The following is a 14,469-nucleotide window of genomic DNA, read 5'->3' on the forward strand; positions in this document are numbered from 1 at the left end:
TACATGGTACAGAAATAACCAAATGTTTTCCTGAAAGCTGAAATATAAGCACTGTTCATACACTTTATGCCACATTCCAATATTATCATAAAATTTACTCTCAGAATAAAGGAAAACATGAACCACGAAGTGACTCAAGGCTTGCCCCCCAGACCTCCCATGGGTGAAGGAGAGCAATGATTACTACAGTTCTCTTCTGATCTCCACATGTACATTGTGGTACACATGCAGCATGTACACGCATGCACGCGCGCGCACACACACACACACACACACACACACACACACTCTCTTACGGAATTAGAATGTATAGAAAAAAGTTTAAGGAAGAGAATGCATGGTGATTTTTTGTTCTAAGGGCAAGATAAGACAAAAACCATCCTCCTCCCTACTGACAGGAAAAGAGAAAGCAAAGGACTGCAAACGATGAGCTGAGCCAGGCTGGGTCATTGGCTGCCACTGTTGCCTCAATGCAGCTTTGGTCAAAGAAAGGTCACTAGAGACTCAGTAATTCTTTGTGATGATTCTAATGTTTATATACAGCTTGCAGCCATTAAAAGCAGTATGAAGTGCTGGAGAGACAGCTCAGCAGTCAAGCTCTCTGGCTGGAGTGCAAAGGATGCAGGGTTTGGTTACTAATACCCACATAGCAGCTCACAATACATTAAGTCCAGTTCCAGGAGATCGGATAAACTCTCTTCTGACTGCCTCAGACACTAGGCACACACAAATACATACATATTTTGCACATATATACACACATTATGCATATATATGCAGATAAAACAAGCATTCTTAAAAAGAGCAGTATGGATAGCATTTCTATCGTTTTTATCTTCTGTATAAGAAATCAAAATTCAAATTCAAAGCTTAAGGAAAAAGTGTTGTCAAAGTAAAATATACTCTTACTGGTAAGTACTAGAGTGCTATGGTGCCACTGTGTTAATTCTGAGATAAATAAAGTCATTACTGTCTTCAGGTAGTCTCACTGAAACATTAAATCTAAAAGGACAAGTGACCCTCCTGAGCAGCTCTTCAACACCAGTAGGGTTAAAGACTCTAAAGAGCACTGTTTGGCAAATTCTCAGGCAACTGAAAACGTCTAACTGACCAGCTGAGGAGCCACCAAGTAGACAGGATGGCCCCTTCTTTCCAAGCTGTCACTGTCATTGCCCAGTGGGCCTGAGAACAAATGGTCGTGGACACAGAGGTGGAATTTATGCATGAGCTCAACAATATGAACTGCTGCTCACCAAGGCTCACATCTCCTAAGAGCAGAGCCCAACACTGAGTACATTTCCCAGGATCACCAGCAACCTCCTGGAAGGTTGGCAGCACTGAACCACTTTCCCTGTGGAAAGGACAACTCTATCCTTACTGAAGTAGATACTTATTCTGTTATAGATGTGCCTTTCCTGCACATAATGTTTCTGACAAAACCACCATCCAGGGACTTAAGAGAACACCTCACCTCTATGCTTCATGATACTAATCATGGTATTCCAACAGTACTGTTTCTGACCTTAGAGTGTGATAACAGGTCCATAACTATGAAATCCACTTTCTTACCATGTTCCCCACCATCATGAAGCTGCTAGCTTGATGGAAAAGTGCCAATGAGGTGACAGCAGCCCAGGGCCTGAGGCAGGTTCTCCAGAGGCACCACATGCATCCAATATACAGTATAGTTTCTCCCATAGCCAAGAACCACTAGTCATGAAATCAAGGGGTGCAAAAGGGATAGTTCCACTCACTATCCCCATAGTAACCGACCCACTAGGGAACTGTTTGCTTCCTGTTCTCATCACCCTAAGTTCTGATGGACAAGAAATTTTGCTTCCAGAGAGGTTTAGCACTCTTACCAGGAGAAACAACAAACTTCCATTGAACTGGAATCTCAGACTTCCTTTGGCTACTTTGGGCTTGTAAAACCATTAAACCAACAGGCTAAAATAGGAATAACCAATTTTAGGAGTGGTGGTTTGTACAGATTACCACGGAGAAACTGGATTGCTTCTCCACCATGCAGATAAGAAAGATTATGTCTGGAGTGCAGATCCTTTAGGCCATCTCTTGGTGCAATTATGTCCTGTGATTAAAGTTAGCCTAATCCAAGCAGTATGACAAAGGACACAAACACATCAGGAGCGAGGACCGGATGAGGTGCTGCTGGAAGGTAGAGGAAATACAGAAAGGGTAAGAGAGAAAAGTAGGTAGAAATATTAGCTGAGGCCCCACGACCAGATGCAGAAACAAGGATTATGCCTGACATGAATAGTTTCTGTGATATTTTGTGTTTGTACAGGTGTTACGTTTTCTTTCCTTGATTTCTTTATTACATATCATTAAGAGATGACAGGGGTTTTAGGTTTGAGACAGAATACTATCCCAAGGCATATTGCCATTTATTCTAAATTTATAATTCACTTGGTTTTATGAGTGATAACTACAATGATGACCTGTTTGAATGTTTAATGCACTTGACACTGTACATAAAATACTTACATCCTGTTAATGCAATTATGACCTGATAACTGATTTCAGTTGGAAATTAAACATGACTAAGGTGATATGATTGTGTATCAAGTTGAAAAGGGGTAGGTTTTTTGAATATTCTTGGTTGTCAATTAGAGAATACATTAAATTAACTAAAACCGAATGGCTAGGCACACCTATGAGGGATTTTTCTTAATTAAATCTTGTGGTTTGGTTGGTTAGGCTTTACAACACAGGGTTTCTGTGTAGTCCTGTCTGATTTAGAACTCTGATTTAGAACTAGCTCTGTAGATAAGGCTGGCATGGGAGCTCGAAAGGCTGGGACTAAAGGCATGTGCCAGAACGACCCAGTCTTAAATCTTACAAAGTGCAAAGACCTACCTGTAGCCCAGATCTTTGAGACAGAAGGATCAGAAGGATACACCTTTAATCCAGATCTTTTGATGTGGGAAGACTAAGATGGGCCACACCTTCTGCTATCAGCCTATTATAAAGGCTGCGAGAGGAAGTGAGCTTGTTCTTTGCCTTTTTGCTGTCACTCTCACTGGAAAATCCTTTTTTTTTTTTTTAAAAAAAAAAAAACTGGTATTAAAGCCTACTTCTCTGGGATTCCTGGGTATGCTAAAGACCAGCTGAGAGACCCAACCTCATGAGAGACTGAACAACCAGAGCCTTGGACCTTCTGTTGGTAAATAGCCATTGTCGGATTTGATTGCCTACAGCCTATAAGCCACTCTTGACTTACTGATAGGCAGGCAGGCAGGCAGGCCGGCCTGACTGACTGACTCAGCCTGCCTGACTGACTCAAAGTTAAACCCCATCTCTGGTGCTTTCTCCAGAGGAGTGGTATCACTAAAGAAGATAGAAAGAAGACCACATAAATGGATCATACCCAGCACTACCACTGCTCCTTTTTTCCAAAACAACTGAAAAATTGATGTGTTACATATACACAGACAGGATGAACTCTATCAGGCTCATGACAATGAGGTAATTATATAAAATGCTAAACATTGACTACACTGTTAAAATACTTTTTTGAAAGATTTTAATGTCTTATACCTAAATGTATATGAGCCACATTCATGCTCAGAGCCCACGAAGTCAGAAGAGGGCACAAGACTCCCTGGAGCAGAATTTATTGATGGTTATGAACTACCACATGGACAATGGGAATCAGTCTGGGTCTTCTGCAAAAGCAGCAATTGACTGCTGAGCCATCTTGGGCCCACATCAGCAGTTCCACTATTAACTATTAATACAAACTGGAAAAGGCATACTAATCAGTGATTAACTTCAATTGCCAATCAATTCCTACACATTGACAACCAAACTTTTCACCTATCTTGGTATATGCCACCAAGTGTTTAATTAATATAAGAGTCCAATAAGCTGGACAGTTGTCTGTCACAGTACATTAAACATATGAGCGCTCTACCAATTCCTAAAAGGCTAGGTTCACATTCAACTCTAACAGGTTATCTGGCAGTCTGTATTTTATTTTTAAATGTTTAAGACTCTTCCTTATAGAGTATAGAAAAAGTGCTTCATTACATGAAAAGATGATCATTTTCCACAGGAATGATTTTTAGAGTAATGTCCAAAGTAAACTGTACATTGAATAAGCTACCAAGTACAAAAGGAAAGAGGAGCCAGGTGTCAGCGTCCAAACCAAACCTTCAAGTGCAGCTAATGACAAGTAGCTGACATGCTGTAAGACTTCCATCTAAAGAGAAAGAACCTACCATGACCCAAACGTCACAGCACAGCAGAAAATTATCTTACACTTAAATAAGACTTAAACCTGAGAGTCACAAATTAACATCCTTGTTAGTTTTGTCTGCATGACACAAACTAGAATCATCAGGAAAGAGACTATCAATTGAGAAAATGCTTCCATAAGACTGGCGCCTATGGATGAATCTATCAAGCATTTTCTTGATCAAGTGATCATGCAGGAGGGCTCAGGGCCCAGTCTAAGGTGGCTGGTGTCACTCCCGGGCAGGTGATCCTGGGTCTATAGCAAAGCAGGCAAAGCAAGCCATGAGGAGCAAGGCAGTATGCAGCAGCCCTCATGGTCTCTCCCTCAGTTCCTACCTTCTGGTTCCTGCCCTGATCTGAGTTTCTGTCCTGACTTCTCTCAAGGATGGACAGTGGAAGTATAGGCTGAAATGAGTTCTTTCTTCTCCAAAGTTATAATGTTTTATCACAATAGTAGAAGTGCTAAGACAATTAGCATGAGACCATTGATGAGGAATTTAAACTTCCTGACTATATGGTTAGGAATTGTTAGTCACATTTACTTCCCGATATACTCTTCTAATTAGATAACCCTGAAAATGTTGTGATGATTTTGTACATTTCTACACATTTCACTTTTTCCACTGAACTTTATAGATTTGTTTTGTGTGTTTGAGTTTTGCTTACATGTATTTCTAGGCACCACATGCAAGCCTGGTGCCTGAGGAAGTTAGGTGGTGAGTCTCTGGAAATCAAACACAGGGCCTTTGCAAGAACAGCAAGTGTTCTATATCACTGAGTAAGCACTCAAGCCAGTTTTATTTTTTTAATTCATTGCACTTTTTTTGTGCTTGTGCTCAGAGGACAAGTCAATTCTCTCCTTCCAACATGTGGGTCTTAATCTCCGCGAGCTTGAGGCCAGCTCAGAGCTAGTTCCAGGACAGCTATGGCTATACAGAAACCCTGTCTTGAACCCTACCCTATCCCCACCCAAAAAAGTGTTAATACAAGTAAAAGAAGATATCGCCCGGAAAATACACACAAGATTACAGAGGGCTGGACAATCCTTTAGATATTTTTTGGGCTTGAAAGCTTAGGAGGGTCTTACCCAGGCTGGCCTGTCTGTTAAGAGCTGGGGTTACTTCAACAGTATAAACTACCTTCTTATCCTATATTTTCTAAATGAAACAAAAAGTAACATTAGCATCTTCTTAGCGTCCATGAACCCTGCATCTAATCCCCAGGACTTCAGTAATAAGGGATTGGAATAATTAACACACTATGGATTGAACTCTCAGAAGAATGTGCTCAGATACATAACTCCCAGAATGTGTGTATGTTTATTTACATCTGTTACGATGTAACCAAATAGATGAGATCAACAGGAATGAGGTAGGGACCCAACACAATCCAGCTGGTGGTTTTGAAAAATTGCACAAAGACACATATGGAAAACAGAATGAGTCACCTTTTAGCAAGAACTCCAAACACAAAGGCAAAGCCAGGATGGAGCCAAGGAACAGATTCTCACAGAAAGCCTTACAACAATGGGCACGGCAATAAATCCCTCTTAACCATGTCTACCCTCTAGAACTGTCAGGGAATAAATTTCTTTTTTTTTTTTCTTCTTTTTTTCGGAGCTGGGGACCGAACCCAGGGCCTTGCGTTTGCTAGGCAAGCGCTCTACCACTGAGCTAAATCCCCAACCCCAGGGAATAAATTTCTATTATGTTAAGATGACTAATTTCTGGTATGCTATTGTAACAACTCTAAAAACTAATATGGCATGGCTAAATCAGCTTGAAGAGCCTCCCAACTGTCTTGAATTTACCTCTAATGGCAAGGGAAAGAAAGATATTTTCAAAAAAGGAAAATGTTCAAAAGCAAGAGAAAAGAATCTGAAGACAAGAACTTAGCCAACACGAAAGATCCTGGGGCACTTGGATGGGGAGGTACTAGTCCAGTAATTTAGTTTCCCAGGGGTCATGGCTAGAACTGACTAGACAGAACCCTCTACTTAATACTCCTCCTCTCAAGCCAGACATGGTGGCACATGCCAATATCTTACAACCCCAGCACTCAGAAAGCAGAGGCAGGAGGACTGCCAGCCTGGGCTACAAAGTATGTTCAAGACCTGTCAAGACTACAAAAGAGACTACAAAACCTACCAAAGGCTATATACTCTATCAGAAGAGCAGATTGGGGGTGGGGTGGGGTGGGGGAAATGATAGGTAACACAGAGATGACCCTAGCATTCATCTACCTGAGTATTTAGAATGCTATGATTATCCATTTGTGATCATCTATAGCAATGCCACCTACTACTAAGCAGAGCTAAACTGAATATCAAGGATGTTACCACAATCAAAACTTTCAGAACATAGTCAAAACTAAGAGTTCAGACAGCTTTTTTGTTGCCAGTCCCAAAAATATTTACTAGAATACAAAGAAAGTCTCAAAAATGACCTTTATCACTAAGAAATCTAGTATTACAGTAAAATATTAGAAATTTATCAAGAGATGGGTGAACTGAGAAACAATTTAACAAAAATAGTACTAAAGATTGTTTGCTGCTCACACATAATCTTGGTTACTAACAAATTCCTAGCATGTACTGCTTTAACATGTCACATTTTTCGCATACTATTGATGGTCAAATTAATGAGCTGCATAAAAAGATAAATCTCCAGTGACCCTTGAAGGCCATCATGGCTAACATGTCTCTGTCCTTTCCTTGGTTTTGGTAGCTTTTCTTATTGTTATGCTTGCCTGTATTAGTTGGGCTAGCCATTCAAGCAGTACATTCAGTCATGGCCTCTACTAAACCACAATTTTTTCTTTAGTAATAAAGAAGGGAGCTATGTAGACACCACAAGTCCTTGTGATCCCACAGAAGCACTAAGGGTATGAGGAAGGTCAGCACACAGAACTGTCCTTCAAAGGGAGGGATGTGCAATTTGTTATCCACTCAGAAAGACCAAACAGCGTCAATAAACAGTCTAGTGACCTTTGTGCTGTCTGTGTGGCTGAGACCAAATGAGATCCTCCCCAAAAACCTTACCTGAGCTTCTCGATATACAGAACCCATCTCTATGAACAAGGTCACAAGGGCTTTATAAAGCATTGATTTAGTGGCTTCTTTATGTATCAGCAGGAAAATGTTTAACAATTACTTAAATATGTCTAGAATAAGTCACTTGGGGTCATACTCTCAAAGTTTGAAACAATACCAGCTACCGAATCATATTTAACCAAACTACTACCTTCTTGCCTCCTGCAGATTATTACTCTGCTCTCCATAATGGTCAAAATACCCTGACAGAACTACCATAAAGTGTGCCATCACCTGGAACAAAATATTCAGAAATAAAGGCTTATTCCTCTATAGTATTAGTGTGTACTGTTGGAAAACTCTGTCAACACTTCTTTTCAACACTACATTATAAACAAGATGACCAAGAACCTGTAACCAAGAAAGGGATGTAATGGAGGAGGAACACGCAGCAATGTAGTTCACAGCTTCTGTATCTCTTCAATTCAGGAAGGTTACCTTGTGATCTGTGACGGCACCCGACTTAGATTCTTATGCTCACTGGAGGATTTCTGAGACTGGGGCCCCGTAGAATGACTGGAGAGCGCGTGCTGCCTTACACCCGCTGGAGGATGCTGCAGGCGAGGAGGTAGTGCAGACGGGGCTTTGATTGGCTTGTTTAGATTCTTTGGCCCTCTGTAATCCGTATCTGTGGAAAAAGAAAAAGACCTCACAGTTTCCCTGACATAAACAACTCCAAAAACTACCATCATAACCCTAAAGAAAGCTTTGATGTGAACTTACCTGAATGGAAATTTTGCCCAGAATTAGGTTTTTTCATCTTCTTTCCGGACACCGTGTTCCAGCTTTCTGGGGGAGGTGGCTTGAGGTTCTTCGGTGTTTGCCTTCAAAAGAAACAAAAGTGTGTGTTAACAATTTCACACGATCTCCATAAGAACTAAAATACAAATGGAGAGGCAGACGGTTCAACAGTTAAGAGCACTGGCTAGGGGTTGGGGATTTAGCTCAGCGGTAGAGCACTTGCCTAGCAAGCGCAAGGCCCTGGGTTCGGTCCCCAGCTCCGAAAAAAAAGAAAAAAAAAAAAAAAAAGAGCACTGGCTACTCCTCTAAGGGACCTGATCTAATTCTCAGTACCACACAGTGGCTCACAACCACCCTAACTCCAGTGCCAGAGGATCTAATGTTCTGGCCTCCTAAGGCATGATACACGCATGCACTGTAACATGCAGCCAAAACACTCATACACACCAAGTAAGCAAATCTAAAAGGATCATTTTAAAAGAACACTAAAACTAATACCTTACATAGACACTCTGCTGTCAACTTACACAACATTTGCCAATTTAAACCAGGCATGCTAACATACACTTCTTATCTCTGAGTTCAGAGGCCAGCCTGATCTATAGAGAAATTTTGTCTCAAAACACACAACACACACACACACACACACACACACACGAGAGACAGAGAGAGAGACAGAGAGAGAGACAGAGACAGAGAGATGGGGGGGGCAAAAAGAAGTGCTAATTTTAATTCATTTTTCCTGAGACATACCCTTGGCCAGCCTAAAAGTCACTATGTATACCAGACTAGATCCTCCTGCCCCTGTATCCCAAGTACTAGGACTAAAGACACATATCACCACACCTTACATTAAAAATAAGTCAGAAAAACTAGATCTAGATGTCATTCAATGAAGACTTCCTTATTAACATGGCCAAGGCACTGGGTTCAATCCCCAGCACCGTTAAAAAAAAACAACAAATTTTAAATAAAACATTAGAACTGAAGTGTAACCAGCATTTAGCGATCCAAACATCTCTCAAATGGCAAATCACATTTTATAACTTTAAAAATAGAATAAGGGGTTGGGGATTTAGCTCAGTGGTAGAGCGCTTGCCTAGCAAGCACAAAGCCCTGGGTTTGGTCCCCAGCTCCAAAAAAAAGAGGAAAAAAAAAAAAAGAATAAGAAAATTAAATAAAAATTAAGCAAAAAACTAAGTAAATAATGAACAATTGCTCTTCTGCTATCCTCCTGAGAGAGCCTTATACTGTTAAGAGACACTTGAAAACATCACAGGATAGGATAGGATCATACAGTATAGTATAATAGCCAGACCTGACATAAAACATTTAATTATTTTTCTATTAAAGGACATGGTGAAAGCCAGGCAGAGTGGCACATGAAATGCTGCTTCAAAACAACACGACAAAAAAAAAGTTGATTATTAATAATTATTATTATTTATTAATAATTAAAAAATTATTAAGGGCCAGGTGTGGTGGCACATGCCTGTAATCCCAGCACCCTGGAGGGAGAGGTAAAAGGATCTGAGACTGAGACCAGCCTGGACTATATAGTGAGTTCCAGGACAGTTAGGGCTACCAAGAGAAACCCTGTATCAAAAACAAGAAAATTTAAAATAAAAAATAAAACAAACAAATAATATAAAATATAGAGAAGAAATTATTTGTTGCTAAAAATGGGTGTTGGTTATATTGGAACTCACCGCACTACACATCTTACAGTCACATACATTTAAATTTGTTTTCTTAGTAAAGGTCAAGGTGTGATTTACTACATTTTCCTCTAGTGAATTTCCTCCAGTAACTCAAACAAAAGGTGCATTAAAATGGCACAGCAATAAGTCAGTAATATTTTCTAAACTACACGACAGTACTGACATTTTTTTAAAGGTCTCACTATGTAGCCTAGTTCGTCTGGAACTCATTCTGTAGACCAGGTTGGCCTCAGAAATCTATCTGACTCTGCCTCCTACGTGCTGCTGTCTGAGGCGTCCACCATCACACCAGACACTGACAGGTTACTGATTGCAGGTAACTCAGCACTAAGAAAACAAAGAATTACAGTGCCTGTTCTCCCAAATCCCCATTTAATAATCGCATCAATTCCGAAGTGCTCCTGGGAAGAATATATTTTAAACTGTAGGCATTAAAACTAACATTTTGTAAAATATACCAGAGCAAGCAAAACATTTGATTTAAATTCAAAATATTTTTATTTGTCTAGGAGAGAGAGAGAGTGTGTGTGTTACAAGTGCTGCCTGTGAATATGCTGTATGTGTATGTGCTCCTACCAAGAATTTTCAGTTCCATTCTCTCAATGAACCTGAAACTCTTTTTACATAGGGTAGGTGAGCACCTGGGATCCACCTACTTCTGATCGCCAACACTGGTGTGACCAGACACACAGCCTTGCCTGTTTTTATGTAGATGTTAAAATTCTGGTCCTGTACTTTTGTCATAGGGAAGGGAGAGACTGAGATGGGGGTCTATGTATCCCTGGCTGTCCTAGACTTCTATGTAGACCATGAACAAGACAAGTGCCCTCTAGGAATACAATGCCCAGCAGGTGATAATGGCTCACCCTTAATTCCAGCACTCAGGAGGCAGAGTCAGGTGATCTCTTTGAGTTGGAGACCAGCCTAGTCTACAAATAGAATACCAGGACAGTCAGAGCTACACAAAGAAACCTGTTCTCAAAAAAAACAAAAACAAAATAGATGGATGGATCTATCAGTTCCTTTGCAAGGCAATTCCACAACCCCTCTTGATTTTTCTAATGTCTAACCAATTAAACTTTTATATACAGGATGTCTTTTATTGAATTTCTTAATACATAGGCATTTAGAAGTATTCACATTTGTAACAGGTTAAATCTAAGAGGTAACAAACACCTTAACTAAAAGAATACATACTTTTTCCCCAGTTCTTCAGACAAAACCGGTCCATTCTCAGAGTGAACCCCATGAATGTCTGCATTAGATAATTTCCCATTATGATCCAATCTAACCTGCTGAACACCAGAGAGAGACATCAGACACCTGGTTAATGTAAACATTTATCAGAAAAAAACAAAAAATGAGTACAAGAGCTTCAATAGAATCTGTATCCCTAAGGCACCATACCTCTCTACCTAAAAGACTGTTTCTTTTGTCAAATTTACTGTTATAAATATGTCAAGAAGCAGGAGCAGAATCCACCGAACTGTAAGGAACACATACACCAGCAGTTGTCAACCCCTCCTGGCCCCCAAGCCTGGCTTGTCTACTGCTAGCAACAACCTTGGACAATTCACTTACCTTGTTTGCTCACACACAAACTGGAGCTAACACAGTAAATAATGTAAGAGGGAGTTACTGGAGATGCAATGGAGATACACATCATACAGGGGACAGCAGTCCACAGAGCAGCCACTTTACAGATGAGTCAACTATTATTACTATCATCTTTGTGTTTATACTAAAAAGGTGTAATTAACTTTTGCTCCTTAAAAAGGGATGCTTCTGCTGTTTCTTACCAACCCCATTAATAATAATAGCTAACTGAATAGTGTGGACATGGATGTCTTGAAGTTTCTTCTAGGCAAACCGCACACAATAACCCTGTGCACTGGCCAATGGCTGCTAACAGGTAAGATAGCACAGTAAACACAGCTCTGCTCTACATAGACTCCCTTTTTCCAAGCGTTAGCAGAGTCCTGAGCAGAAATTTCATTCCTCATTAATCACTTTCAAAAAAGATTTTTAAAGGGTAATGCCTTAAATGTTTCTTCTGCCACCTGTGGAGTGGCAGATGCCAGAAGAGGGCACCAAATCCCTGGCAGCTGGAACACAGTTGTAAGCTTCCTGACATGGGTGCTAGGAACCAACTCAAGATTCCCTGAAAGAGCAAAAGGATTCGCTGAGTATCTTGCCAGCCATTTTCTGTTTTGCTGTTTTTGAGACAGTGTCTCACTGTATAGTCCTGGAACTATGTAGACCAGACTGGCCATGAACTCACAAAAACCCACTTGCCTATCTCCCCAAGTGCTGAGATTAAAGGTATACACCACCATATCCAGCCTCACTGGCCTTTTTTTATACAGCTATTCCTACCAAAAACTATAAAGTATATCCTACATACTTGAGTAAACAAGTCATCTGTGTATCATTCCAGTTGCTTAAGATTTCAAGTAAACTATATTCAAATAAAAGGGACAAAGGCCCAGAATTCAGGAGGCAGAGGCAGGCGGATCTGTCTAACTTCCCGGCCAGTCTGGTCTATATAATTCCAGCCAGCCAGGACTAAAAGTGAGACACTGTCTCAAAAACAAGTAACATCAAAACTGTGGCTTTACAAATGTATGAATTTCAACATTAAGATTATTCTACATTTTACTTGTATGTATTTAGAGTAAAATATATTTATAATGTATTTAGGATAAATGAATTCTGAAATCCAAGTTATAACTACAGTCAAACTTTAGTTAGTTATTCCTTTGGAGAGTATCAGAAAGTAAGAGTCAATTCAAGTCACACTCTCATTTGGTAGATATCACTTACATGGCATTTCTCTCCTCCTTCATATTGTAAGCCAGCAGCAATGGAATAATCACGTTTTTGTTGAGCTGTTAGTTTAAAAACAGTTCATTAAAACATATTGTGAATTTCATTATTAAAGTGCTACAAGGCAATTTTACAGAAGACTTAGTTTAACTCACCTTGCTTAGACTTCAACCAAATTTCATACTCCACATTTCTATAGACTGCTGGGCTGAGGGACTTAAGAACCTTTCTGGACAAAGGAAGGTCAGCTGAGTTCCCATGGTTCTTAGGGTTCTAAATAAACAATGTCAGAAGTCCAATTAACACAAAAATGCTTTTAAAACAGTTTCAAATATACACAAAAGCAAAACAAAAAAAAACTTAAAAATAAAGCAGGAAGTGGCAAATCAACTTCATACCAGCAAAGCAACCCTTACTATTAGAAATGACCACCCCAAAAAAAAAATTCATAGGTTCTTACATATAAAAGTTAAAAGTATTAAATTAAAAATACCTCACTGCCTGAGGACTTAAATCCATTCACATCAGTAGCAGCAGTGCTTTTACTCCTATAAAGGAAGAACCATAATTAGAAAATGAAAATTTGCATGTTTTAAACTTAACTACAATTACATGCCAAAAACATGAGGCTGCAATAAACTCAAAGTTTTACAATGTTACATATAAATATCAGACTTAATACTAGTAATTCTTACTGACTTAGTAAACAAAAAACAGAAATGGTGGTGGCAGGTAAATAACAATTTACAAAAGACTCAACCTAAAATTTAATAAGTATTACAAAGCTTTTTAAAAAAACTGGTACAATCAAATTATAACATTTACAATAAAAAAGCCAAATACCCCAATTGTAAAAATGTCAAGTCATAACCAACCTTTTTGTAAAAAACACTTCCTAATCTTCAGTACAATCAATCAAAAGCCATCACCACCCACTTTTCAATCATCAATGCTACAAATACGGTGCCTGCTATGTGCTGCACACTGCGTATTAGTAGACTGCTCGGGTCTAAGCAGTGAGACAAAACTGCCGTAGAATCTAGTGAGGTAAAGGCAAACTAGGTGGGTAACCAACTCAGTAAGAACTAAGTCCTATGAAAAGAAGAGGGAGCAGGCACAGCAGCATAAAGCGGTGGGAAGGCCTTGCTGAGGTGCCTCTGAGTAAGAGAAAGGTAACAAGACAGTACCTCAGATCTAGTATTCCAAGCAAAGGAAGAGCAAGAAGACCATATGGTGGCCAAAAGGCTGATGAGACTCAAGATGAGTCAAGTTCTACTTAGCTCCTAGAGGATTTATCCTACAATTCCTCTTTAAGAAATCCACCTCTATGTTTCAAACTAACCTCCAAATATACACTAAAGAGAGCAAGAACTTGGAGTCTAGACTGAGGAAAAAAAAACCACTCATCATTCCAAGTAACTTCAAAACCCACCAATATGAATGTGAAGATAATCCAAGAACATAATACACATCTTCCCTCCTAATCACTACACTAACCTGATCTACCCTTGACAAGGTCATATACAGTGTTTGTCCTCTGTTAAAACTGATGTGACAAATAAAAAAGAGCTTATTTTCTTTTTTCACCCCCCCTCCTTCTAATACAGAAGACTCAGATTCGGGACCTCCCATATGCTAAGCAAGTACTCAATCTTTGGGCTACTAACACATTTTATTATGGTAAAAAGGTAAGCTACATTTCAAAGGCAGTGTGAAAGGGAAAGCAAGCACAACAGCGCACAGATCCTACTCCTCTTCCCAGGTGAGCTTCTCCAGCTTACCAGTCCTGTGTCCAGGGTCAGACCCTGGATTTGTTTCTATAACATGACAAAC

The 14,469-nt window shown here is 39.8% G+C and overlaps 1 protein-coding gene across 4 annotated transcripts in view; it reads right to left on the bottom strand.

Moving 5' to 3' along the window:
• Window positions 1-14,469, bottom strand: part of Otud4 (OTU deubiquitinase 4) — a 47,960-nt gene that overhangs the window by 11,786 nt on the left and 21,705 nt on the right. For 3 of the 4 annotated variants that reach the window (XM_032888157.1, XM_032888159.1, XM_032888160.1), the window contains exons 8-13: window positions 13,130-13,184; window positions 12,792-12,909; window positions 12,634-12,698; window positions 11,008-11,105; window positions 8,072-8,172; window positions 7,787-7,976 (exon numbers count right to left, since the gene is read on the bottom strand). In XM_032888157.1, the coding sequence (XP_032744048.1) occupies window positions 7,787-7,976; window positions 8,072-8,172; window positions 11,008-11,105; window positions 12,634-12,698; window positions 12,792-12,909; window positions 13,130-13,184 (627 nt within the window). The remainder of the gene's footprint in view (window positions 1-7,786; window positions 7,977-8,071; window positions 8,173-11,007; window positions 11,106-12,633; window positions 12,699-12,791; window positions 12,910-13,129; window positions 13,185-14,469) is intronic. The other variant, XM_032888158.1, reaches the window with a different exon arrangement.

The sequence above is a fragment of the Rattus rattus genome, chromosome 17, assembly GCF_011064425.1.
Source record: "Rattus rattus isolate New Zealand chromosome 17, Rrattus_CSIRO_v1, whole genome shotgun sequence".
Taxonomy (NCBI): Eukaryota; Metazoa; Chordata; class Mammalia; order Rodentia; family Muridae; genus Rattus; species Rattus rattus.